Source organism: Zalophus californianus, chromosome 15, assembly GCF_009762305.2.
Source record: "Zalophus californianus isolate mZalCal1 chromosome 15, mZalCal1.pri.v2, whole genome shotgun sequence".
In the NCBI taxonomy this organism is placed as follows: domain Eukaryota; kingdom Metazoa; phylum Chordata; class Mammalia; order Carnivora; family Otariidae; genus Zalophus; species Zalophus californianus.
The window spans coordinates 45,922,510-45,949,280 of NC_045609.1; the positions used below are offsets into that span (position 1 = coordinate 45,922,510).

At 48.5% G+C, this 26,771-nt stretch overlaps 1 protein-coding gene across 1 annotated transcript; it reads left to right on the top strand.

Annotated features, from left to right (window-relative positions):
• The first annotated feature begins 3,011 nt into the window (after window positions 1-3,011).
• LOC113923885 (neuropeptide Y receptor type 4-2) lies at window positions 3,012-26,379 on the top strand. The gene is made up of 2 exons (XM_027597115.2): window positions 3,012-3,091; window positions 25,212-26,379. Exon 2 carries the CDS (start codon window positions 25,252-25,254, stop codon window positions 26,377-26,379), a length of 1,128 nt encoding a protein of 375 aa, XP_027452916.1. The 5' UTR covers window positions 3,012-3,091; window positions 25,212-25,251.
• The last annotated feature ends 392 nt before the right edge of the window (window positions 26,380-26,771 follow it).

Consider the following 26,771-nt stretch of genomic DNA (forward strand, 5'->3'; position numbering starts at 1 on the left):
AATCAAGTCAACAGATGGAAGAATCAAAGATAGAATTAGTGAACTGAAAGATAGAAAGCAACTCACGGGTCTAAGAAGATGAAAAGATGGGAAAGAATTTAAGAATCAGGTTGGGAAGGAGTGACAGAAGGAGTAGCAGAGGGAATGACTGAGAATCTTCTACAGTTTAAGAAAGATGTGACTTCAGAGTAAAAGCTTGCACGGGATGCTGAGCAGAATAAACATAAGGAAATTGAGAGAGAGAGAGAGAGACCTCCTAGACCCGGTTGGCCCACCCCATCCCCGCACCCTAGGTCACCTTCTCCTTCTCATTTGTAACATCGGGACACTGGTCATGAGACTCTGGCTGCATGTCTGTTTGGATTATATGCAGCAGGTAGTCAGGTGGTCTGGTGTCTGGTTTCTAGAAGGTGCTCAATAAATACGTAGTCATTAATAATTGAATAACCGACAGATGAGTGAGTCAGTGTTGGGAGAAACTGGTGCATGTGTCTCAGTGCACGGCCAGGGCCTGGGGACAGGAGAGTCATTACAGTGGAGTGTGGGAAGTGGCCAGGGACAAGCTCCTGGCCCCGCTCTGGTTGGGCTGGCCAGGCCTGCTCCCAATGTGGAGGGCCACTCTGTGGGCCAGTAGAGGTACAAACTCATTCTCTATAAATATGTGATTAGCGATGAGTTATTAATAGAAGAATAACTTTAAAGCAGCATGAGCAAATACGGATACAGCACTTCACGGGTTCCAAAGTGCTTCACGTTTGTTATCTCATTGAATCCCTCTAACATCCACACAGGCTATTGTTTGTGTAATCATTTTATAGGCTGTGAAAAACTAGGCTTGGAGAATTGGAGCAAGTCGCCTGAGATCCCCGAGCGCCTGGGGACAGACCCAGGGCTCTGCGCAGTGGCCTCTGGCCATTGTCCTGTGCTCTTCCAACCTCTGCCCTCCTGCTTGTCCAGGCAGAGGTTGGGCTGCCCGGGACCTTTGCTCCCTAGAAACAAAGGGTTTACTGAGTAACTGGAGAACGTACACAGTCCCGCACAGCCGGCCACGTGTAATGTGTTCCCAGGTACGAGCAATCCTCAAACACGGAGCGGGCCTTCCCTGCCCGCCTCCATGGAGAGGGCAGGAAGTGGAGTGTATGGACGCCAGGAACAGACTGATGTGTGCAGGGGTGAGGAGGACCCTTTCAGGGAGGTAAGGAAGAGATGAGAGATGATACAGTCCCTGCTTCCTCCTCCACGTCTGGATACAGCACTTGAGGCTGCCCTGCTGGCATTTCATACACAGGCTTTGATTTTATTCTTTTCCTTCACGTGTGACCCGTGGGCCTGCAAGGGAGGCTAAGGACTCCTGCTTTGGCATGCCTGGAGACCCAGACTCTCATTTCAATTGAATTCTTCTTGAGTCCCATCTGAATCGGGCACATGCAGGACCATGCACCATATAGACTCAAGGACAGGTTGTTTGCACGTGGAATGTGTGCAAGTTGATGACAGCTTCTGTTTCCAAAACATCTATTCATAAAATAATCAACTGACCTATTTGTGAACGACTCATTCAGCAAATATTTATTGTGTGCCTGGTCCCCTGGAAATGACTAAGGGGAGGCCTCACCCACAAGGAGCTCACTGCCATGGGGGAGAAATCAGGCAGGGTGGAAAGTTCTAGGTGGTGAGTGAAGCTCACCACCGTCCACCGATGGGAGCAGTCTCCTTGGGACCCTCCCGAGGCTGTGGTTTCTGATCGTCGCGCTGTATTTCAGTGTTTCTATACACACACATTCTCAAAGTCAGACTGGACTCCCCCTGGTTCATCTAATTGAGTGCAGTTTTACTTGCAGAGAAAATGCTACTTAATATCGGAAATGGGAGGAAGGGAGAAAAGAAGCCTTTGTGCAGCGGAGGGGTGGGGAGGGAGGCAGCAGGGGTGGGAGGAAGGAGGCACAGGAGAAGCCCTGGGCCAGCAGCCCAGCCACCCTCCGCCGTGGTGACAGAATGTGGCAGACACCATGGTTTGTTTAGGACAGAAGGAAGCTCTTATCTGTCCATCCTGACAGAATGCAGAGCAGGATGAGTCCCTTTTGTCTGCAGGTTTGAACATCATGGAATCTCATTTGACAGCTCTGTTAACTGGTCTTTAGCTGTAATTCTTTCCAACCACTGCCCCAGCCCCCCACCTGCCGGCTGCCTTCGGCCTTGGCCCAGGTTCCCAGAGGGCGTCCTGCCCGTCTCCTGGGGCGCTCAGCACCTTCTAGAGTGAACGGTTCGTTACTAGGTCTCTGCCTTCAGACAACGAGTCCTCTGGGGGCCCCTCTGCTCCCCTCTGAGTCCTCAGTACCGGGCACAGGGCCTGGGCAAGAGCACCCGGCCAGGAGCACGGAGTCACCTTGCCGAGGACGGGAGAGAAAAGGACAAGGGAGCACCCCAGGGGCATGGAGATCCACGCTTGTAGCTGGGAGTAAAGTGCTCTATCTTTCCCCTTTGCACCCGTGAAGGTCCTTCCCAGCCTCCTGCTCCTCTTCCTCCTCACGGCCAGATGAGGAGATGCTGGCTCTTTCCAGAGCACTTGCCCTGCTAGGGGGGAAGAAAGAGCACCAGCAGTGCCCCTGGAGCGGGGAGGTGCTTCCGCTGTTTGCAGGGTTGCGGGCAGCATGGGATTGCACATTATTGGTGCTGTTGGCCAAGGGGAGCACCCCAAGTGCCACAGGTCCAGGGTGTCGCTTACTGACTGTGCTTGGACATGTCACTTGTGCTTACGGAGTCTGTTTCCACCTGTAAAGTGGGGGTAATCACAGCAACTCCCAGGATGATGTGAAGATTAAGTGAGAGATACGGCGTGAAGCGCTTGGCACGTTACAGACACTGGCAACACGGAGACTGCCCTTCCGTGTTCTCGGCCTGACCCCTGAGAGAAGATAGCCCAGACGGATGATGCCTGAGTGTGACCAGCACTGCGGTTCTCCGTGGCCTTATTATGGGATGTTGAACATAGAGGGCAGAGAGAGTGGAGAGAGCGTTCCACCAGGAAACAGAAGAGGCCTGAGGTTTGAGTCTGGATTCTGTCACATTGTAGCCATGTGACTCTGAGCAAGTGAGTTACCCTCTGTGAACGTTGTTATTATTATTATCTTTTCTAAATGGTTTAATATGGAGTCTTTCAGATGCTTTCTCTAAGAGTGGAGACAGTGACCTCCAGAATAAAGGCAAAATGTTACCATTATCCTCCTGGACATTTCTTCCAGTGGTGAGCTTGAAGCCCACAGGTGCTGGGTGGGCTCCTGGCAATTGCTCTGCATTGACTGGCACCCTGGTGAAGCTGATATCAAGGAGCTCTTTTCACTGCCTCTGTCTGACCCCTTATCAACATGTCACCAAATATTTACCAAGGTCTGGCTGGTGGTAGAAATGCTGGTCTAAACGTTATTATGGGGTGGGGATGAGATCGAAACAGAGGCATCCTGGACTCATTACCTATATCCCCAGGTATCATTATGTCATGTTACCTTTGATGGCCCAGAAAGTGTGGGGACTCCCTGAATTGTAAGAGATGGGATTTGGTGAGCGGAGGACTACAGAAGGCCAGGGCAGGTTCTCGGCGTGCTTCCAGCTGGAGAGCTCTCATTCCTGGAGGGAGCAGCGGCCCTTGGAGACACAACAGGCAGGCTGCCTGCGAACCAGATGTGGGATCGTTGTCTCTGGCCTCCCTCCCCGAACAGCAGGCAATAAGGGGGAGCGGACACTAGGGTGGGAGCACGAGGGCAGCACCCAGGAGGAGTGGGGAGCACTGCACCCCAGAAGGCTAACTTTTGGCACATCCAGTCCAGCAACATTCCCCACATGCCCTGGCCCAGAGGCCGCCTTCACTACCTCCAGGCAACAAAACTAATAATGCTCGCTGCAGGCTCCTAGTCTAAGTCTAAGATGGGCCTTCCAACAACACCCTCCACACATTTGCAGAAAAAAAACCACACCCAAATAGAGACACCAAGGAAATCGAGTTACATGAGCAAACAGGAGATTAAAAAAAAAAAAAAAAAAAAAAGAAAATCTTAAGAGGGACAAAGTTATCAAATCCATTAAATGAGAGCAAGCAATTTTATTTTAAAAATTAAAATAAAACAAGGGTGCCTGGGCGGCTCAGTTGGTTAAGTGTCTGACTCTTGATCTCAGCTCAGGTCTTGATATCAGGGTCCTGAGTTCAAGCCCTGTGCTGGGTTCCATGCTGGGCATGGAGCCTACTTAAAAAAAAAAAAAAATTATAGTAAAATAATGAGGTTTTGGCAATGAAAAATATGATTGTCAAAAATACATTTAAAAAACTAAAAGGATGGGATTACTAGCCACAGTAAAACAAGTGGAGGGGGGTTTAGTGAGCTGGAAGAACAGGGCAGGGAATACTTCCAGAACCTAGTGCAAATATCCTAGAAAGACTGTCGGCTGTCTACCGAATTCCAGCCTCCCCCTTTTCCAGAGCGCGGGTGGGACCACGGTTCCAGTTCCCAGCTGCAGGTGAGGTGTGGCCACGTGACTGAATTCTGTCCAATGAATGCAGAAGAGGAGGGGCTGGGTCCCCTCCGGACTGAGGGTCTGCCTCTTTGTTGCTTTTCCCTCCGACCTCCAGGTAAGGAAGAAGAAATCATCAAGTAGAAAACGGAAGAAAATATCAAAGAGGTGAAGAGAGGCAAGACTAAATTTAAGGGCCCACGGAGTGTCAAGCAGGATGAAAGGAAATAAAAAAAAAAAAAAAAAAGAAATCCCGGCTTAAATCCTTGCTATGAAATTTCGAAACACCAAGGAGAGAGAACATCCTAAGAAGGGGAGGAAATTAATAAATAAACTTAGGAAATGAGGATTAAACTAACATCAGTTTTCTCACTTGGCAACACTGAATACAAAAGACAATGGAGCAGTATTTTTGAAATTTTGGGGGACAACGGCTTTGAACTTACAAGGCTATACAGAACTGATCAGTAAGTCAAGTGTGAGTGTGAAGTAAAGACATCTGAAGGCAGAAAGCTCTGTTTACCACTGGCTTTATTGCCTGTGAATCTTATTTGAAAGAATTGCCGGAAGAGGTACTTCAGCAAAATGAAATGTGAATCCAAGAAAAAGATATGTTATAAGAAATATGTGATTAAAGATGCCAGTAAAAATCATTCCAAATAATCGAGGATACTGTCAATATACTATATCAATTATATATATAATATTATAAGAACATGGAACAAAGATTCTAAATAACCTCAACACTGGGGGAAGTGATGAAAAAGATAGAAACATGTTAAAAATGGAAATAATAATCCCCCTTTTTCAAAAAGGAAAAAATATGAAATCAGAAATTCAAGTCTTTTTAAGAGAGGAGTCACATTTAGTTAAAGGGAAACTATGAAGCAAATCACTTGGACCTAAAATTGCTTTGTTTATTCAGGTAATGTATTATAAGTTGCCCTCTCTGGGCTACTATGAAAATGGAAGGAGGGAGTATATTTATGAGTCCAGAACATAAAATCATTTTCCTAACAAATCTGATTGATGTCAAAGGCTCAAGTGAAATGAAATTTTATTCTGCTCTAACTTTATCACAAGTCATGGATCCTCCCTGCTCTGTTTCCTGAGGCTAAATATAAAGATACAACAATTATCTTTGTTATAACGATGTCCTTTATTATTCAGTTGTTTTTCCACAGAGCATGTCTTTACTCATCAAAAGTGTAATTTCTTAACTTACAAATGAGTCTGCGCATCACGGCTTTTGAAATATATTTTCCTCAATTTTGTAAAACATGACCATGAGCAAAGGAGACAGTCGTCTTCAAAAATTGTACCTATAGTTAATTACTCCAGCTATAACTGACTCACTTCCTTTCGTTCCTTCCAGTTTAGAACTGAAATTTTTTGTTTCCCACAGTGTTATTACTGGGAGTTGAAATTGTTTATTCTGCTAGTTCTCCCTGCTCTATCTATTAAATATAAACTTGAGTTAAAAACAAGTGCTAAAGGGAAAAAAATGGTGTCAATATCAAATGTTGGCGAGGATGTGGAGAAACTCAATCACACATGCATTGCTGGCGGGAATGTGAAGTGGTATAGGCACTCTGGAAAACAGGTTGGCAGTTTCTTAAAAAACAAACAAACAAACAAACAAACAAACAAAAAACCAAACAAAGCTAAACTTGGAACTACTATTTGGACCAGGAATTGTACTCCTGGTATATTCATCCCCAAAATGAAAACTTATTTTCACCCCCAAATTCTACACAAATACTTGTAGTGGCTTTATTTGTAATAACCCCAAACTATTGGAACCAACCCAGATGTCCTTCAACAAGTCACTGGTTAAATACGTGGTACATCCATACTGTGGAATAGTTCTCAGTGACAAAAAGAAACAAAGTATGGCTCCATGCAGCAACTTGGGTGATTCTTCGGAGAATTATGCTGAATGAAAAAGCCAATCCCAAAAGCTTAAGTACTGCGTGATTCCATTTATATAACATTCTTGAAATGACACAGTCATAGACATGGAGAACTATTAGTGGTTGTCAGGGGTTAAGGATATGATGGGAGCAGAGGGTGGGAAACAAGTACACGTGGTTATAAAAGGTCAACAGAGGAACCCTTGCCATGGAAATGTTCTGTGCCTTGACTATTTCAATGTTGATATTCTGGTTGTGGTATTATACTGTAGTTTTGCAATACATTACCATGAGGGATAGAGATAAAGGGCACAAGGGATCTCTGTATTACATCTTAGAACTGCATGTGACTCTACAATGATCTCAAATAAAAGTTTCTTTCTTTTTCTTTTATTTTATTTTTTTAAAGATTTTATTTATTTATGTGTGTGTGTGAGAGACAGAGAGAGAGAGCGAGCACACGCACACAAGCAGGGGGAGCGGGAGGGAGAGAGGGAGAAGCAGGCTCCCTGCTCAGCGAGGAGCCCAATGAGGGACTTGATCCCAGGACCCCAAAATCATGACCTGAGCTGAAGGCAGACACTTAACCTACCTCAGTAGGTTAAGAAGGCCACCCAGGCACCCTTCAAATAAAAGTTTCAATTAAAAATGTGCTTCTGAGAATTTCTATACATACGATCCAATTCAGAATTTTGTTTATCTTAGGTATTAAGGTTCTCTTCTTGTTTGGGGTGCGATATAAATTATTGTTCAAATAGATTTTACTCTTCTCACCCACATCTCATCAGAAGAGTATAGTTTTTCCTTCTATTAATGTTGGTGGTAGCTCTGTGTTTTGTTCTGGCTTTTGAGTGGGCAGAATGCCGTTCCTTGCCCCTTTACTTTGTGCTCAGCCACGCAGCTTGGTATGGCCAATGGATGCTGGCAAATGTGATCCAGATAGGGCTGGAAATGAACTTGCATAGCCGGGCTTGTCCTCTTGCACTTTTGCCGTCTCCGTGGGTAAAGCTTTTGAACTTGCCCTTCAGTTGGGGTCCCAGAATGAGCACAGGTGGAGGACACTAAACCTGTTGGACGTGCAACTCAAAGCAGAGCTGGCCCATTGAGCCCAGCTTAGGTCAGCTAAACCCCAGGTGACCTGTAGTCATTTGCACGTCACTGTTTGTATGCCATTTTGTGGTTATTTGTTACTCAGCAATAGCTGACCCATACAACATCATATCAGGTAAACTTGCTAGGACAGCACGGCTAAGCACAGTTTGAGATGAGGAATAGAATAGAGTGAGTTCTTCATCCAAGGCATATGGTAATCTGGTGGCTATTTTACCTGAAATCCCATCTGCACCCATTTGGGGAGTTTCTGGGTCAAAACTCCTTTTATAACATGTCCTGGGGAGTTGAACTCTACGTCCAGCATCCAGCACACATAGAACTTAAAACTATTTGTTCACCTCTTACACTGTTGGTGGGAATGCAAGCTGGTGCAGCCACTCTGGAAAGCAGTATGGAGGTTCCTCAAAAAGTTGAAAATAGAGCCACCATACAATCCAGCAATTGCATTACTGGGTATTTACCCCAAAGATACAAATGTAGGGATCTGAAGGGGTACATGCACCCCGATGTTTATAGCAGCAATGTCCACAATAGCCAAACTGTGGAAAGAGCCAAGATGTCCATCGACAGATGAAAGGATAAAGAAGATGTGGTACATATATGTGCAATGGAATATTATGCAGCCATCAAACCCCACCCCCCGAAATCTTGCCGTTTGCAACGACATGGATTAAACTAGAGGGTATTATGCTGAGCGAATTAAGTCAATCAGAGAAAGACAAGTATCATATGATCTCACTGATATTAGGAATTCTTTTTTTTGTTAATTTTTTAATTATTATGTTAATCACCATACATTACATCATTAGTTTTGGATGTAGTGTTCCATGTTTCATTGTTTGTACATAACACCCAGTGCTCCACGCAGAACGTGCCACCTTTAATACCCATCACCAGGCTAACCCATCCCCCCACGCCCCCCAGAACCCTAAGTTTGTTTTTCAGAGTCCATCGTCTCTCATGGTTCGCCTTACTCTCCGATTTCCCCCCCTTCATTCTTCCCTTCCTGCTATCGTCTCTTCTTCTTTTTTTTCATAACGTATATTGCATCATTTGTTTCAGAGGTACAGATCTGTGATTCAACAGTCTTGCACAATTCACAGCACTTGCCATAGCACATACCCTCCCCAATGTCTATCACCCATCCCTCCCACCCTCCCACCCCCCCCACCACTCCAGCAACCCTCAGTTTGTTTCCTGAGATTAAGAATTCCTCATATCAGTGAGGTCATAGGATACATGTCTTTCTCTGATTGACTTATTTCACTCAGCATAACACCCTCCAGTTCCATCCACGTCGTTGCAAATGGCAAGATCTCATTCCTTTTGATGGCCGCCTAATATTCCATTGTGTATATATACCACATCTTCTTTATCCATTCATCTGTCAGTGGACATCTTGGCTCTTTCCACAGTTTGGCTATTGTGGACATTGCTGCTATAAACATTGGGGTGCACGTACCCCTTCGGATCCCTACATTTGTATCTTTGTGGTAAATACCCAGTAGTGCAATTTCTGGATCGTAGGGTAGCTCTATTTTCAACTGTTTGAGGAACCTCCCAGAGTGGTTTGCCACCAGCTTGCATTCCCACCAACAGTGTGGGAGGGTTCCCCTTTCTCCACATCCTTGCCAACATCTGTCGTTTCCTGACTTGTTAATTTTAGCCATTCTGACTGGTGTGAGGTGGTATCTCATTGAGGTGTTGATTTGGATTTCCCTGATGCTCAGCGATGTGGAGCACTTTTTCATGTGTCTGTTGGCCATTTGGATGTCTTCTTTGGAAAGATGTCTGTTCATGTCTTCTGCCCATTTTTTGATTGGATTATTTGTTCTTTGGGTGTTGAGTTTGATAAGTTCTTTATAGATTTTGGATACTAGCCCTTTATCTGAGATGTCATTTGCAAATATTTTCTCCCATTCTGTCGGTTGTCTTTTTGGTTTTTGTGGACTGTTTCTTTTGCTGTGCAAAGCTTTTTATCTTGATGAAATCCCAATAGTTAATTTTGCCCTTGCTTCCTTGCCTTTGGTGATGTTTCTAGGAAGAAGTTGCTGCGGCTGAGGTCGAAGAGGTTGCTGCCTGTGTTCTCCTTTAGGATTTTGATGGACTCCTGTCTCACGTTTAGGTCTTCCAACCATTTGAATCTATTTTTGTGTGTGATGTAAGGAAAATGGTCCAGTTCCATCTTCTGCATGTGGCTGTCCAATTTTCCCAACACCATTTGTGAAGAGACTGTCTTTTTTCCATTGGACCTTCTTTCTTGCTTTGTCAAAGATTAGTTGACCAAAGAGTTGAGGGGACATTTCTGGGCTCTCTATTCTGTTCCATTGATCGATGTGTCTGTTTTTGTGCCAGTACCATGCCGTCTTGATGATGACAGTTTTGTAATAGAGCTGGCAGTCCGGAATTGTGATGCCGCCAGCTTTGCTTTTCTTTTTCAACATTCCTCTGGCTATTCGGGGTCTCTTCTGGTTCCATACAAACTTTAGGATTATTTGTTCCATTTCTTTGAAAAAAGTGGATGGTATTTTAATAGGGATTGCATTGAATGTGTAGATTGCTGTAGGTAGCATTGACATCTTCACAATGTTTGTTCTTCCAATCCATAAGCATGGAACGTTTTTCCATTTCTTTGTGTCTTCCTCAATTTCTTTCATGAGCATTTTATAGTTTTCTGAGTACAGATCCTTTGCCTCTTTGGTTAAATTTATTCCTAGGTATCTTATGGTTTTGGGTGCGATTGTAAATGGGATCGACTCCTTGATTTGTCTCCCTTCTGTCTTGTTGTTGGTGTATAGGAATGCCACTGATTTCTGCACATTGATTTTATATCCTGCCACTTTACTTAATTCCTGTATGAGTTCTAGCAGTTTTGGGGTGGAGTCTTTTGGGTTTTCCACATAAAGTATCATATCATCTGCAAAGAGTGAGAGTTTGACTTCCTCTTTGCCGATTTGGATGCCTTTGATTTCTTTTTGTTGTCTGATTGCTGTGGCTAGGACTTCTAATACTATGTTGAATGGCAGTGGTGATAGTGGACATCCTGCCGCGTTCCTGACCTTAGGGGAAAGCTCTCAGGTTTTCCCCACTGAGAATCATATTCGCTGTAGGTTTTTCATAGATGGCTTTTATGATATTGAGGTATGTACCCTCTATCCCTATACTCTGAAAAGTTTTGATCAAGAAAGGGTGCTTGTACTTTGTCAAATGCTTTTTTCTGCATCTGTTGAGAGGATCATATGATTCTTGTTTTTTCTTTTGTTAATATATTGTAACACTTTGATCGATTTGTGGATGTTGAACCAGCCTTGCAGCCCAGGGATAAATCCCACTTGGTCGTGGTGAATAATCCTTTTAATGTACTGTTGGATCCTATTGGCTAGTATTTTGGTGAGAATTTTTGCATCCATGTTCATCAAGGAATTTGGTCCGTAATTCTCCTTTTTGATGGGGTCTTTGTCTGGTTTGGGATCAAGGTAATGGTGGCCTCATAAAATAAGTTTGGAAGTTTTTCCTTCCATTTCTATTTTTTGGAAACAGTTTCAGGAGAATAGGTATTAATTCATCTTTAAATGTTTGGTATGAATTCCCCTGGGAAGCCATCTGGCCCTGGGCTTTTGTTTGTTGGGATATTTTGATGACTGCTTCAATTTCCTTAGTGGTTATAGGTCTGTTCAGGTTTTCTATTTCTTCCTGGTTCAATTTTGGTAGTTGATACATCTCTAGGAATGCATCCATTTCTTCCAGGTTATCTAATTTGCTGGTGTAGAGTTGCTTATAATACGTTCTTATAATTGTTTGTATGTCTGATATTAGGAATTCTTAATCTCAGTAAACAAACTGAGGGTTGCTGGAGTGGTAGGGGGTGGGACGGATGAGATGGCTGGGTGATGGACATTGGGGAGGGTACGTGCTATGGTGAGCGCTGTGAATTTTGTAAGACCTATGAATCACAGACCTGTACCCCTGAAACAAATAATACATTATATGTTAAAAAAAAATAGTAGGAAGTGAAAAATGAAGGGGGGAAACCGGAGAGGGAGAGGAACCATGACAGACTATGGACCCTGAGAAAGAAACTGAGGGTGCTAGAGGGGAGGGGGGTGGGGGGATGGGTTAGCCCGGTGATGGGTATTAAGGAGGGCACGTATTGCATGGAGTACTGGGTGTTATACACAAACAATGAATCATGGGACACTACATCGAAAACTAATGATGTAATATATGGTGACTAACATAACATAATAAAATAAAATAAAAATAAACCCTATTGGACTATGGTTTGTTTGACTATGGACTGTTTGAATGCATCCCAGGAGGTCCCAGAAGGTCCCAGAAGGCAGGGGATAAAAACAGTGTAGGCTGGACTGCTTTGGTATTTCTCCTTTGTCTTCCATAGAGAGGCAGGTGATGCACTGGGGTAGCAGAAGACAGCGACTACAGGTCTCTAGGTGAATGATGCCCTTTTGTCCTGGTCTTTTTCTTACTCTCTGCTAAGGAGGGAAAATGCTGTCCTCAGCTGGTCAGCTTCAAGATCATAGACTGTACTGGAGAAATGGAGTTTTAGTGGCAGGTGGCAACTGTGCCCTCTTCCTCCTTTCTCTCTGGCTGGAGGACATGTTTTGTATTGCTGTAGGTGGAGTAGAGAAGGAGGGAAGCCTTGGTAAGGAGGGGCAGGGAAAAGGCACTCGAAGTCTAGTTTCACTTGGAGAAAGGCTGGGGCAGGGAGCCAGGGAAAGGCCAGCTGTCTAGGGTGGGGAGGCAGGAAAGGTGTTGGCTGCCAGATGACTTCCCTTATCTTCCTTTCCTGTGGCCAGAGAGGAGGTTATTTTATAGCCCAGCCTCTTTATGGCCTCAGTAAGGAAAAAAGGCAAACAAAGAACAAGTGATCCTTCAGGGTCTGGGGAGCCGCCTCCCACAGCAGATGTGCCTGCCACTTGGAGAGCTTTGTGGAAGACCAGACCCTTAGGGGCTGTCTGGCCTGGAGGTCTCTCCTTCATGTCTCCCTTTCATGTGGCTTTGAAAAAGACTTCAAATGCATCCTGATTCTTTCAACCTTTGCATCCTCACCAGCCTGTCATGAGCTTGAACCAGTCTTGGCTCCATTTTACAGATGAGGACACTGAGGCTGGGGTTGTTGTTACCAAGCTTCTTTATGCTCTGTGCTGTGGATGCTATTTCATTTCTTTTATTTATTCTTTTCTTAGTAATTGTAATTATTCTTCTTTAATAGAAAGAAATGGGCTATATTCCTATTGCTTAGATAAATGATGTTGACACCCCCCCCACCCTGATTATTTCTAGAGGTTGCAACTTTCAACTTTTATTTCTGTTTTATTCCATGAAGGTGAAAAATCTTATTATTATTTAAAAATATATAAACAATCTTAAACTTACAGAAAAGTTACAAGTGAGTATAGAGAACATTTAAAAAGATTTCTGAACCATTCGAGAGTAAGCTGCAACAAGATGCTCATTTCCCCAAAGAGTAGTTTTATTGTTTATTTCTTGTAGAGAAGGACATTCTTCTGCTTACCCAAAAACACAACCATCATGATTCAGGCGATTAGCACTGATATATAACTACCCTCTCACCCCTAGGTTCTATTTACCAGTGGTCCCAGGATGCTTAGGTTTAGTTCTCATGAGTCTGGTCTCCTTTATTCTGAAACAGTTCTCCTGTCTTTCCTTGACTTTCATGGCCTTGACATGTTCTAAGACTACAGGCCAGGTATTGGTAGCATGTCCCTCACTTTGGGCTAGTCTGATGTTTCCTTGGCGTTGCGTTCATTTTTATGCACCTTTGGCAGAAATATGACAGAAGCAATGATGTGTTCTTCTTGCTTCCTATTATGGGTATGTGATTTCACTTTGTAGTGTTAGTGATGGTCGTTGCTCTGATCATGTTGATTAACGTGGTGACTTCCAGGCGTCTCCACTGAAAAGTAACTAATTTTCTCTTTGTAATTAATAACTATTTTACGGTGAGGTACACTAAAGCCATGTAAATATCCTGTTGTTCATCAAACTTTCACTTTGCATTCAATTACTTATATTGGAGTGGACTCACAGGTTACTATTTTATTCAAGGGGCTAGTATCTATTACTACCATTATTTATTTTAATACTCACATTGTTCCAGATTTGGCCAGTAAGAGATCCTTCCAGCTGGATTCCGGGTCTTTTTAACATGCTCCATTGTTCTTAGAGCACTCGTTGTTTTCTAGCCTCCAAAGATCTTTCAGGCTCATCTTGTATGTTCCCTGTCCCTTGGATTCTTTTAATGGAAAGTGGCATTTAGAAGCCAAGTATGGGTGCTAGGAGTACTCATTGTTATTAGTGTCACTACCCCAAGGCTCTCTCAGTGGACAGAGTAAAGAGATGCGTGTGTGTGTGTATCTCACAATTGCATTCAAATTTATATATATACAGATCTTCCTTAACTTACAATGGGGTTATGTCCTGATAAGCCTGTTGTGCTTTAAAAGTAATGTAAATTGAACGTGCATTTAATACACCTAACCCAACGAACATGATAGCTTAGCTAAGCTTAACTTACACGTGCTCAGAACACTTTCATTAATCTACAGTTAGGCAAAATCATCTAACGCAAAGCCCATTTTATAATAAAGTGATGAATATTATGTAATTTATTGAATGCTGTACTGAACATGAAAACAGAATCGTTGTATGGATATCAGTTGTTCAGCCTTGTGATTGTGTGGCTGACTGGGAGCTGCCCACCGCCCAGCATCACGAGAGAGTATGGTACCACATATTGCTAGCCCAGGGAAAGATAAAAATGCAGAATTCAAAGAACTGTTTCTACTGAATGTGTATGGCTTTCACACTCTCATAAAGCTGAAAAACTGTTTGAGTCGAACCATTGTAAGTGGGGGACCGTGTGTCCATTGGAAACCCTGAGTTTACACAATACCTTCAATTCTGATTTAAAACCACAGGGCTCATTCTGGTTTTTTTCCCCCCTTCTGTGTTTGTAACTACCTTCTCCATTGGTGAGAAAACTGGCTCCAATTATCTTTAATATACTTGCTTTACTTGGTTGGTTCCCATGCGTGGAGTGTCTTCCACAGCAGAACTCCCTTGCACCAGGACCTCCCTCTACTCTGGTTCTGGCTCCCCACCTTGGCTGTCCTCCTCTCTCACACAGATACCCTCTTCATTGTATTTGAGCTCTAACACCCTGTGTTGGGCTGCCAACTCCCTGCCTCCTCACATGGACACTGTCTTTGTCCTGTTCTGACACGCTATGCCGGCCCCCGGCCCCCCTGCCCCCCACCACCGTGGGATGCCGTTCTCCTTGTACTTGGCTCTGACGTGCTGGACTGCTGGGGTTGCTACCCTATCCTGTGCAGATGTACTCCTCCTCCGCTGGGTTCCAACACCCGCTGGCTTGCCCCTTGTGGGAACATCTTCTCACTCAACTTGGGCTCCAACTCCCTGTTCCTGGCCACCAGTCTCCCTAACCCTGGCCTCACCTTCATGGGACACCATCTTGCTCAGCTCTACCTAATGGCTTTTGGACTATATTGTTCCCTGCACCATGGAGGTATTTGGAACTAATTCTGGATATGGATATGGATATTCCGAAAGGGAGGGAATGGAAGAGCAACAGCATAAGTGCTTCAGAAATTTTTATTTTGAGCAGCACCCAGTAGATCTTTTCAATCTACATCTCTGGGAAAGTTTCTTTTATTATTGAGAATTCCTTGTGCTGGGTACTTTTTTACACTCCACCCAGATCCATTCTCCACCATTGTTCTGGCCTTCTTTACACCCAGAGAGGCTGGATGATTCTTTGCTGGTTCGATTCCAGGTGGCTTTGGTCAATGGCAAGAACCCACAGGAGACTGGAAGTGGATGGAGAGAAGCTGGTATACTTCTTTCCTACTTTCCTCTGTTTCAATGTTGAGTCTCTGGCAACAGTGGCATGCCTCCAGACCCGAACAGCTCATTGGGTGGCCCTTCCTCCACAGTCCCCTGGCTCTGATGATATGATTTTTTTCCCCCTCACTCCTTTAGCTGTAGGGTGGTAACTGCCCTGCCAATCTCTGGGTTCCCCACCATTTATTGTCTTTCCCCTTACTCCTGCCCACTCCTCCACATGTTACCTTACAGTTAATGTCTCTCCATTTGACTCTCTGGGGGTGAATTCTATTTCCTGCTGAGTCTATAACGGATATGCTACCTTTCATTTTCTTGGTTCTCCCTTCCTGGAATGTTTATTAATTGGATAATGGATTATTTGCATTAATCATCTATGTCTTTTGTTTTTGCTCTTAGGTTTTCCATCTTTTTGTGTTTTGGCTCCACTTGATGGGACATTTCCCTACTTTGTCCCCACCCCCATCCCTTCCAATAAAATGTTTTTCAACTTTAGCAATCATATATTTAATATTGAGGCGTTGTTTCTTGCTTTCTAGGTCTCTCTTTTCCTAGCAATCTGCCCTCATTTTACAAATACAGTAACTTCTTTAATCTTTCTGAGGATTAATGAACATGGCTGGTCTCCTAAAGTTCATTTCTAGTCCCTGAGTTACTTCAATTTTATGTGGGGTCAGTTATTTTGTTTATTTATCCTGACCTATCTCCTTTGTGCTGTTGATTTTCTAAATGTATGGGATTCTTTGATTCTCTGTTCATAGGAATGGGAAAAGAAGCTGATTTTCCTGGATAGCTAACATGGCTTCCTTTTGCTATGGCTCTTCCAGGAACAAGTCAGGACAGGTGCCCGGGAGCTCTCCGTGTGGGGGACACACTCGCCAGCCTCCCTTTAGAATGAATGTGTGGTGGGGTGAAATGGCAGGGACTTTTCACAGAGGGTTGGTTATATGGGCTTGGTCTCCAAGAATGAGTAGGAGTTTTCCAAGTGGAGAATGAGCTCAATGAATCCAGGCTGTGGAAGCAACATCTACCCAGACCTGGATATGAAAATGGTCAATGAAATGGTCAGTGAAATGCAATGATATTCCCTAAAATGTAGAGTTTGCGTGGGGAAGGAGTCTGGGGGGAGACACCTTAGAAGGGTTTAAGGAGAAACAGACTGACTTGAGAAACTCACCATGATGGAGCCTGGGGCCCGTTAGCACCATGTTGGACTAGTTCAGGTGGGAGTGTGGGTCTGGAGAGGTTTCAAACTAGAATTGCTGGAGCCTGCTCATTAGCTTTTGGGGGGAGGGGTGGCACTCAGGGGGGTGGAGGAGCACAGGGGGTCCGGGGGGCAATAGATCTTGAGGGCATGTTTCCTGTGCTAGGAGCCTTTTGCATCTCATCTCATTTCTGCTTACAACAGCCCTCGAGGTGGATTTTATTATTAGCTCCATTTTACAGAAGAGAATTTGAGGCTTGGAGAGTTGGCCCCTGCGCCCAGCTCTTGACCACTCACCATACTGGTTCTTAAGGTGGTGACAGTAACAGGCCTGATTTCTTCTAATCTCAGCACATTGCCGGCAAGAGGGTGGTTGGGGTGTATCCCTCCTTCCTGACCCTCAGCTTCCTCGTTAGCCCAAGGAGAGACCTTGTAGTGGACCAAGGGATCAAACTGCAAGCTATGGAGGGCTGACCATGCCTGAGGGATTAGTGCTTGCATTTAGCTCCAAGGTGATTCACACAGAACATGCCTAAGGGGGTGGGAAGTGAGGTCCATCACTAGGCTAAGTAGGCTCAATGTCTAGGAGGTCAGACAAAAAGCCAGCCACTTTTACGGTGCGGGAAGAATCCTCCTGAGCTCCTTCCCCAGAGACTGCAGAATGTAGCCTGCCTGGCTGGTAGGCACTCTCAGACTGGGGCCCTGGCCCCAGACTCCCACGAGAGGGGAAGTACAGTGCCCAGTTTCTTGCTTGTAGCCTCTGCTTTCTTGGGGGGAACTCCCGATGCTCCTGCTATGCTGGGTGCCCAGATCTGCTGCCGCCAGAGGGTGCTGTTTCCTTCCCCAGCAGAGGCTGAGAGTCTGACAGCCTGCTCCCGCAGTGTTGGTTTAACTAGGGATTCTGCGGTGAGGCGCTCCCTCCCCCTCTCAGGGGCACTACAGGGCTGGAGAAGGAGCTCAGACTGCCTTCAGATCCCAGGCTGGCCGTCTACAATTTGGATGACTGAGACAAGTCACTCTACTTCTTTGGGTCTCAGTTTTTTCACTGAGAAAGGGGATGATTGCACTTCACCAGGTGGGCATGAGGAGGGAGTAAGAGCAGGTGCTCCGTTCACTGGCTGAAGAGGAGCCAACGCTTGGCTGCCTGAATTTTCCCTGCTGTCTCAGCTGCTTGGCTGTTCTCTGACCCACGGGGGTTAGGGCTCAGACTCCTGAGCCCCGGGCAGTGCTTCTCAAATGTGTACATGTGGCAGCCTGCCTGGAAGAGCTCCCCAGCAAGGCCTCAGACACTACAGGCAGCCCAGGCCAACACAGCATCTGAGATCTTGCCTGCACAGAGAGCAGGTGTCTATAAAGCTCCCTGCCAGGTGAGTGGTTTCTGGATAGGAAATATTCTCCACTTTAGACTCCAAGAAGCCACAATTATGATTAGGTCCCATTAAACGCATACCTTCCTTCCTTTGTTGGATGCTGCCTCTATGTGTGGACCCATGCTGGGCTTTGGGGGGCAGAGGAAAGACTGGTGCCCTCGAGATGGGGAATGGGGAGACAAGGATGCTGGGGCGTCACCTGCCTCTGCCATTGAGCATGGAGGGCTGCAGAAATGCATCCTAGCAGGAGGGTCACTGGAAAGCCCGTGTGACCAGAGGCATGGGTTTGGCAGGCCAGATCTGAGTGTTTCTTAGCCGAGTGACTTTGGGGCAGTTGCTCGATCTTGGAATCTCTCTTGGCTTCATCAGTAAAGTAGGAATAAAACTGCCTGCCTCTTGGAGATGTTGTGATGATCAAATAAGGTCATGTTTGTAGAGTCCGCACATGCCATAAATGGCAGGTGCCATTCTAGAAAGGGCCACTGCTCACAGCCCCAGGGCCATTTCCATAGATGAATGGTACCTCTGGGGTTACCTGGTATGTGTGTGGGAGGAGCGGCTGGGAGGTGTGAGTCATATTATAGGAGAGCCTGTCCCAAATTTAGGATGTTCTCTTGAAGCAGATCTGGTACTCTCAGGAGGTCCTCCAAGCACATACTCAATTTTACTGTGTGGCCTCCTCGGGGAAGAAAATGACAAGTTAGTGTATTTAAAACCGGAGTAGCCCTTGTAAACAAATCCTGTTCCATTCCGGCCAAGTCCTGTGTCACCTGGGCTCTGATGGAGAAGTGCTTTCTCTGTTAATTCTCATTACAACAACCTTGGAGGCCCTTCCAGCAGCCCTCTAAGTCCCTCCTGACTGTCCCACCCGTGCCTCTGGAAGTCTCCTTGCTTACATTCTCCAGCGACACTGCCTCCCGTTCTCTCCAGGGGCCAAACGCCTCCAGCCTCAGGGCCTGTGCCCTTGTTGTGCCCTCTGCCTGGACCACCCATCTAGAGCTGACCTATTTCCCCATTCTGAGGAAACTCATTTACTTGTCCCTTGTTTGTCTGTCTCCCTCCCAGGACCGGGAACTCCAGGATGACACAGGACAGGGACTCTGTCTTGTTCAGCTGTGTGTGCCCAGCAGGAGAGCCAGGCTCATAGGAGGCCTGCAGTTAGTATTCGAGAACCAGTTTGCAAAAGGCCCATTTCACGGATGAGGACACCGAGGCCCAGGCAGGGAGAGCAGCGCAGTCCCAGTCTGTGGCGTGCGGGGCCGGGGCGGGCGCGGGCGCGGGGTGGGGAGAGGCCCGCGTGCGGGGCCGGCGCGGCAGGGCGGGCGGTGGGGCTCGCGGGCGCGGTTCCCGGAGCAGCCGTCCTCGTGGGCGGGCAGACTGGGCTCGCGCGGGAGCGGCGGGCGGCGCAGGAGGGAACCGAGCCGGCCAGCGGGCGGACAGACAGGGCGGCTGGGCTCCGCACGCAGAGAGCGCCGGGGCCGCCGGAGCGGGTAGGCGGGCGCGGGCCCCGCGACGGGCCCCGTGGGTGCAGGGGGCTCAGGGGCCCGGGGCCCAGGTGCCAGGTGTCCTCCGGGAAGCCGCGCGCGCCGCCTGCCGCCGGGCGCCTGCGGAGGGGGCGCAGGGTGGGCTTCAGATGAGTCCAGGGCTCGGAGCCACACGGCTGGGGGGTGGGGTCGGGGGTGGTGGTGGTGGGGGGGGGTAGAGTCGGGGCTGGGGGAAGCCCCCAGCCGCTCGTGTGGACTCGGGCTCCCGCAGTATCCTCACCTGAAACGTGGATGGCCCGCTACCGAGCTCACCCTGTGGGCTGCGAGGAGAGAAGTGAGGGGCGCATGGAAAGTGGGCGCCTGCGGCCTTAGGAGACCAGGAGCTGCCTGCTGAAATTTCAGGAAACAAAATAGACGTCCTTTTCCATTCTTACTTCACGGGAAATTGATGTTATTTGTATTCGTTCTTAGTTTTCCTCTGACTGATGGGGAACGCAGGCGAGGGGGGAGACCTCTCCCCGAGGTTCCGATGTTCCCGCCTTGTCTTGACAGCCTCCTGGAAACTAAATCCGGAGTCACCATTTTACTGCCCTCGTCCAGTGATCCCCTACTCCCCTTACCCGAATCACCACCCCTGGGGTGTACCTGGAGGATCTGAGCTCTGGTCCTCCTCCCTGGGCATCTCTGAGGTATGCAGTGGGGAGTGAGGGACAGGGACAGTCTTGGTATGAGGTCCTCTGCTGGGGGGAGGGGGCGCAGGCTCCCAGAAAGGTCTGAAGTGGTCACCGTGGCCCCAGCTCAGCAACCCTGGGGAGCGGATGTGGTCCCCTGGAGGCTGCAAGGGACTGACCCTTGGAAGGTATGGGTCCTTGCTCAGTCATAGCCCTTCAAGCCTGTGTCTCCTCCGGGGGTGGGGGGGGGGGCTGTGCTCTGTCACTGTGGGGGAGGCTTCTGAGGTTCCAGATTGTGTCAGTAAGGAGGCAAATCTAAGAGTGTCATTACATTGGGGACCCCCAGTCCAGGTCTGCTTGGGAAGGACGAGGACCTGAAGGGGCTGGGTGGTCCTTGGCGCCACAGGGGAGCCAGCATGCTGGGACCAAGGGCCAAAGCACTCCACCTGACCAACAGAGGCCCCTGGGGTACCTTCTCATTTGGCTGAGCCACCTCCCAGCACCCTTGGGCGCTCACTGAGACCCTGGGCTCCGTGAGGCTTTGTCAGGAACCTTGGATATTCATCTCCAACCCTGCCTCTGCCCCTTCGTTCCCACACGTTAGCTTGTGTCTTGCTTAAGCATGGGCTCCACTTCCCTTTTCAGAATCTGTCTGGTAGGTCCCAGTGCAGGGATTTCTGAGTCAGACTGCTGGCGATTTAAACCCCGTCACTTACTAGCTGTGGGACATCAGTCAGGTCCCTTCCTCTAACTGGGTCTCAGCGTCCCCCTCTTGAAAATGGAGCAGATAGGAGATTGAACCACATGAATTTGCCGTGTTTGCAGGGCAACAATGGTTGGATACTGGCAATTTCATGTGGTTCAGCCTAGTAATGCCTTCCCCGCAGGGTTGTGGTGTGGATTAATGCTCAGTGGGGTATTGGGTGCCCAAAGCTCAGGGACAGCTGATGTCCCTTCTGCCCTCTGTCTCCCCAGGAATGCGTGTGTTCTCCAGGGTGAGGCAAGCCCCTCCCTCCTCGGGCTCTCCCCTCTAAGACTGGGCTCCCTCAGGCCCTCTCCTGCCTGCCCTTCCAAACTCCCACCCGGGCTCCCCTGGGCAGATGGGCAGATCCTGTCCCTCCCCAGGTGCAGCCTCTCGGGCTGTTTGGGCGTCTCCTGGGATGTCCATGGGACCAATCTCAAAACAAAGTCTTATCTGTCTACATGCGGGCTGACAGCCTCTGTGTCCCTCAGAATCCTGGGGTCTCATCTATAGATGGGGCGGTGTGAGTGAGGGGCAGCGTGAGGCCTGTCATGAATGTCTCTCGGGCTAGTCACTGGCCTGTGGACAGCATAGTCTTAGGCTCTGACAGGCAAGCAGTGGGAGTGTGGCCCTTTCCAGCCCTGGATAGAGACGGGTACTCCACTGTGGGGCAGGGCTCAGAGCAGGAGCGCTCTGCAACAGGGCTGGTGCCCTTTGGAGGCCAGGCGCTGGGCAAAGGATTAGAGTAAGGTGATCGCTCCCGGCTCTGTGCCCTCCTGCAGGACTTCCTAAAGAAGCTTTGGGTCAAAGCTGGAGCTAGGTGCACTCAGAGACCTGGGCATGGGTTTGTATGATCACTGTGGCCAATTCCTCGTGGTGGAAGAGAGTGAGGTCCCCTCGGGGGGAGTTGGGGGGGTGCGTGGGAAGAGAAGGAAACTGACGTTCGATGAGCACCTGCTCTGTGCCAGGCTGTTCTTGTTGCCAAATGGGCAGCTCAGCTTCCCAGGAGGTGGCAGAGAGAGTTCCTGAACAGGACCTGGTCCATTGAATTGTGTTATTTGTCCAAGGAACTAAGATGGAGACTGAACCTGAAAGAGTCTATGGGAGGGCGAGCTCTAGGGTTCTACTTCTCAGAGTCTTTTTGTCCCCCTTTCATCCCCTGACCTAGGAGGGAACCAGGCCCTCCTGTGAGATAAGAATTGCTCCCCCCACCCCCACCCCCCATCTAGGCGGCAGGGCTGGAATTTGAACCCAGGACAAGCACATGGCCTGCTGGCCTCCCTGGGATCCTGATGTTTCTCTACTGTTTTTCCAGATGCCAGTGTTGGTTCTCTGCAGCAAAGCATACTGTTCTTGACCCCAGGGGCCCCCAGACAACTGGGGAGACAGGGCTACAGCCTGCTCTTGAGTGAGAAGCTCCCCTTCCCCCACCAGCAGCAAGGTGACCCACTCCTTTCAACCACGTGGTCTCACTTGGACCATTCTTCACCCTGAACTCTTAAGTCCCAGTTGGTGGAGTTGTGGCTGGATCATGATAGCCTCTCGAGGTTCTGGTGGCATCTAAGTCCTATCTTCTTCTTTACTTGATTCTGCTCAGGAGCACCTCCCCCAAGAGAGCCTCTGTTCTGGAGACCCCCACCTCTCAGCATGTTCCATGAAAGAAATCCAGCTTTTCTGCTGACCTGGGGCTCTTGGATTTGAGTCACTGCCACCTTGACCCTGGAGTGCGAGAGGGCCTTTCTGGGGTGGGCGCTCACGGAGTCTCCTCCTGATGCGCCCCTCTCAGCCTCTGCAGAAACATGCAGAGGCCGCTGACAGTTCCGTTCCTTTTCTGGTCCTGTCCCCATGCTTGCTTTCCTGCCTTGCTGCTCTCCCAGTCCCAGCACTTCTCTCGTCGGCCTGCTCCCACCAGCTGCTGGGATCGGCTGATTGGCGTTCAGACATTCGTGTGGTCTAGTCAGCAGTGAAAGGTGTGGGTGTCCCGGGCCATACATGCCCATCCCTTGTGTTAGCTCTTTATGACCTTCTCTAAGAAGGGGCCTGCAAGCCAGGCAGAACCCCAGTGCTGTCTTCTTCAGCCCTCCCTTTCCTTCTGTCCTGGACCTCTTCCTCAGTCTATTTTTTACATCCCAATGATCTTTCTAGGATGGACGTGGGCTTGTTGGCCAGCATTCCTGCTCTGGCCCACCTTTCCAGTCTCATCGTTTACCACTGCCTTCCACCTACCCGGGGCTCCGGTTGTTCTGAACAGCCTGCTGTTCTCTGAGGAGGCTCTGCTCTTCCCTGCCTCCCTATCTTTGCACATGCTGTTGCCTGCACCTTGAATTCCTTCCTCTATCTGGTCCACTGGCTGGCTGGCACCTCTTCAGCTTTGGGGCCACGCCTCAATGTCACATCTTCTTTCGTCTTCCTGTTTCCTCTCCGATCTCCCAGCTCACGGGCATTGCATTCATACTGGCTTTGGCCATGGCGATGGCGATATGGCCTTGAGGCTCACCTGTGTTCCTGGGGGCAGTTCTGTGGTCTGGGAGGGACATGGTGGTATGTCATCCTCACCCTTGTTTCTAGCATGGGGCTCGGCACATGTTTATTGAGTGAATGAAGACGTGAGGACTTTCTGGAGCCCTCCCCACCCACGAACTCTGCTCTGATCATGCTGTCCTTGGCTAGTTAGGAGCCTCTGGCATTACTCCTGCCATTGACCCAGCCCTGGTTGATGGTCAGCCAACCAGAGCCTGGGGTGTCTCTCCCATTGGCTGCTTCTGGGCATAGTGCACCCACCACCATTTTGTGCAGCTTTGGCTGCTTTTGGACTCACATCCTGGGCCTTGCATTTGGCCTTGCTGTATTTCATTTTGTCAGGTTCTATTCCAAACAGTCCTTTCTGCCAGAAGACTATGGTGCCAGAAAAATCCTCCTGCCTCTGGGATTCAGTAGCCAAAGTAACCAGACTATAAACTGTCCGTTGAATTCATGACTTGATCTTGTAAATGGCCAAATGTAGCTCATCCTTATCAAGCAAATCAAATGCGTGGTGAGTGACAATTAGGACACGAGACATACAGATTTTCCTGATCTCTGGTTAATTTTGGCCATACTCTGTAAAAACTGCTTTTAAATTAGCACTTGATCATGAAGAACATATATATGTTCACTAATGGACTTGAGCATTCCGTGGGACTATGAGAATATCTGAAATAGGGTCTTCCTCTGTGAACGGTGTATATCACAATGGGTCTCACGGAGCGCGTGCATGAGAATCATCTGGGCCATCTGTTAAGATACAGGTGCCTGGGCCTCATCCCAGACTCACTTCACTGCATCTCCTCGCGAGGGGCTCTAGAGTCTGCACTTTCGACATGCCCCTGGATGGGTTCCGATGCTTCCTGAGGGTTGGGAACTGCCCTGGGGGATTAATGACAGCTAGAGACCCCATGACGAAGGTGAATCACAGTGGTGTGTGGAAAGATCTGGAGCTCTCTAAGTCAGAGTATCTGTCACTGGCATTACCACCTGGAGATTCTAGAGTCGAAATTCCAATTTGGTCTTAGCAGAGGGTCCCTTGTGTTGAGGAGACAGCAGGGGAAAAGAGATAAGCCGCGCCAGGGCAGGGAGGTGTGGACTAGGCTGGTGTGCTTGGGATCTGCAAGCTAGTTCAGGTGACTTGAGCATGGGCAGCGCAGTGAGTGGGCAGCCCGTAACCTTGGCCCTGCACGTGTGCAGCATGATGGGCAGGAGGAGAGACCTGGTGTGCCGATGACCCAGTCTTTGCATCCATGGCAGTCTTCAACTCTGCCGTGTGTCGCCTGAGAAACGAGGCTGCCAGGGCAGGTAGGGCCTGAGACCAGGAGGGTGTACTGGGTGTTGAGCTCCGAGGTTTGGTTTTATCCTCAAGGGCAGAGGGCTCTGTGGAAGGACCTGAGCACACAATGGCATTTGCCGCTGTCTCTATTTGGATAAAACGTGACAAGGGGATTTCTGCCCATACTCCCTAAACAGTTCTGTCTTTGCACTCTGCGTATAAAACTCTAGTTTCTTTATCATTAAAACAGCCTGGAAGCCTGAGGTCAAAGGGAATGTGTATGACAAGTTCTGGCATCAGACTAGGATTCGCATCTGAGCTCTTTGACTGATAAGCTGTGTGACCATGGGCAAGTTGCTTTACATCTCTGAGTCTCAGGTCCTCCAGGTCCCAGCAGCCTTGGGATGGCAGAAGCCATGAACCTCTCTATGTGGCTCCCACCTCTCCCTGGATTCCACACAGGAGGCAGGATCCCTGAGTACCGTTGGTCTGTTTGCTTTGTAGGCATCGTCACTGAATCTTCCAGAATCTTCTCACCTGCACCATGAACATCTCGCACTTCCTGGCCTTGGTGCTCCCAGGATCCCCTCAGGGTCAAAACAGGAGCAAGTCAAGAAGCATCCCGTACAACTTCTCGGACCACTGCCAAGATTCTGTAGACCTGATGGTCTTCATTGTCACCTCTTATAGCATCGAGACTATTGTGGGGGTCCTGGGCAACCTCTGCCTCATATTCGTGACCACTAGGCAGAAGGAGAAGGCCAATGTGACCAACCTGCTCATTGCCAACCTGGCTTTCTCTGACTTCCTCATGTGCCTCATCTGCCAGCCGCTCACAGCCATTTACACCCTTATGGACTACTGGGTCTTTGGGGAGGCCCTTTGCAAGATGTCTGCCTTCATCCAGTGTATGTCGGTGACAGTCTCCATCCTTTCGCTTGTCCTTGTGGCCCTGGAGAGGCATCAGCTCATCATCAACCCGACAGGCTGGAAGCCCAGTGTCTCCCAGGCCTACCTGGGGATTGTGGTCATCTGGCTCATTGCCTGCTTCCTCTCCCTGCCCTTCCTGGTCAACAGTGTCCTAGAGAAAGTCTTTCACAGGAACCACTCCAAGGCTGTGGAGTTTCTGGCAGATAAGGTGGTCTGTACTGAGTCATGGCCGCTGCACCACTACCGCATCGTCTACACCACCTCCCTGCTGCTCTTCCAGTACTGCGTGCCGTTGGCCTTCATCCTGGTCTGCTACGTGCGCATCTACCGGCATCTGCGGAAGCGGAAGCAGGTGTTCCGAAAGGGCACCTACAGCTCAAGGGCGTGGCAGATGAAGCGGATCAATGCGATCCTTGTGGCCATGGTGGGTGCCTTCGCTGTGCTCTGGCTGCCCCTGCATGTGTTCAACAGCCTCGAGGACTGGTACCATGAGGCCATCTCCATCTGTTATGGCAACCTCATCTTCTTGGTGTGCCACCTGCTTGCCATGGCCTCTACCTGTATCAACCCTTTCATCTATGGCTTTCTCAACACCAACTTCAAGAAGGAGGTCAAGACCCTGGTGCTGACATGTCAGCAGAGTGCCCATGTGGAAGAGTCCGAGCATCTGCCCCTGTCCACAGTGCACACGGAGGTCTCCAAAGGGTCTCTGAGGCTCAGCGGCAGGTCTAACCCCATTTAGCCCTGTCTAAAGCTTCCCCCGCCATGTTCATTACCAGGCTCCACCATTTAGCTAAGTGGGCCAATTGCATCATTACTAGCATTTTTACTGGCATTCTGGTGGCAGTTCATCACTACTGGCTTTCTGGAACCCAGAGAGGCTGGTGAGAGCCTATTTTTGCACCCATTTGCCTTGTGAAGCCTGACATTCAGTGGTCCAGCCATTTGTTCCTGGGAGAAATCTGAGTCTGGATTCCTCAGGTCACAGCATGCCTTGCAGCCTGAGCAGGTGCCAGAAGCAGAGATGCTTGTAGCAGGCAGAGTTCATTCTGGTAATTCACAAACAGATGCTCAGCCTGGGAACCCAAGGCTTTCACCTCTGCCAGCGAGACTGTGAGGTCACTGTGGGCTGAG

What these genes read in the sequence shown, in the direction of transcription:
- LOC113923885 (XM_027597115.2), top strand. Translation starts at nt 25,252, where the DNA reads ATGAACATCTCGCACTTCCTGGCCTTGGTGCTCCCAGGATCCCCTCAG.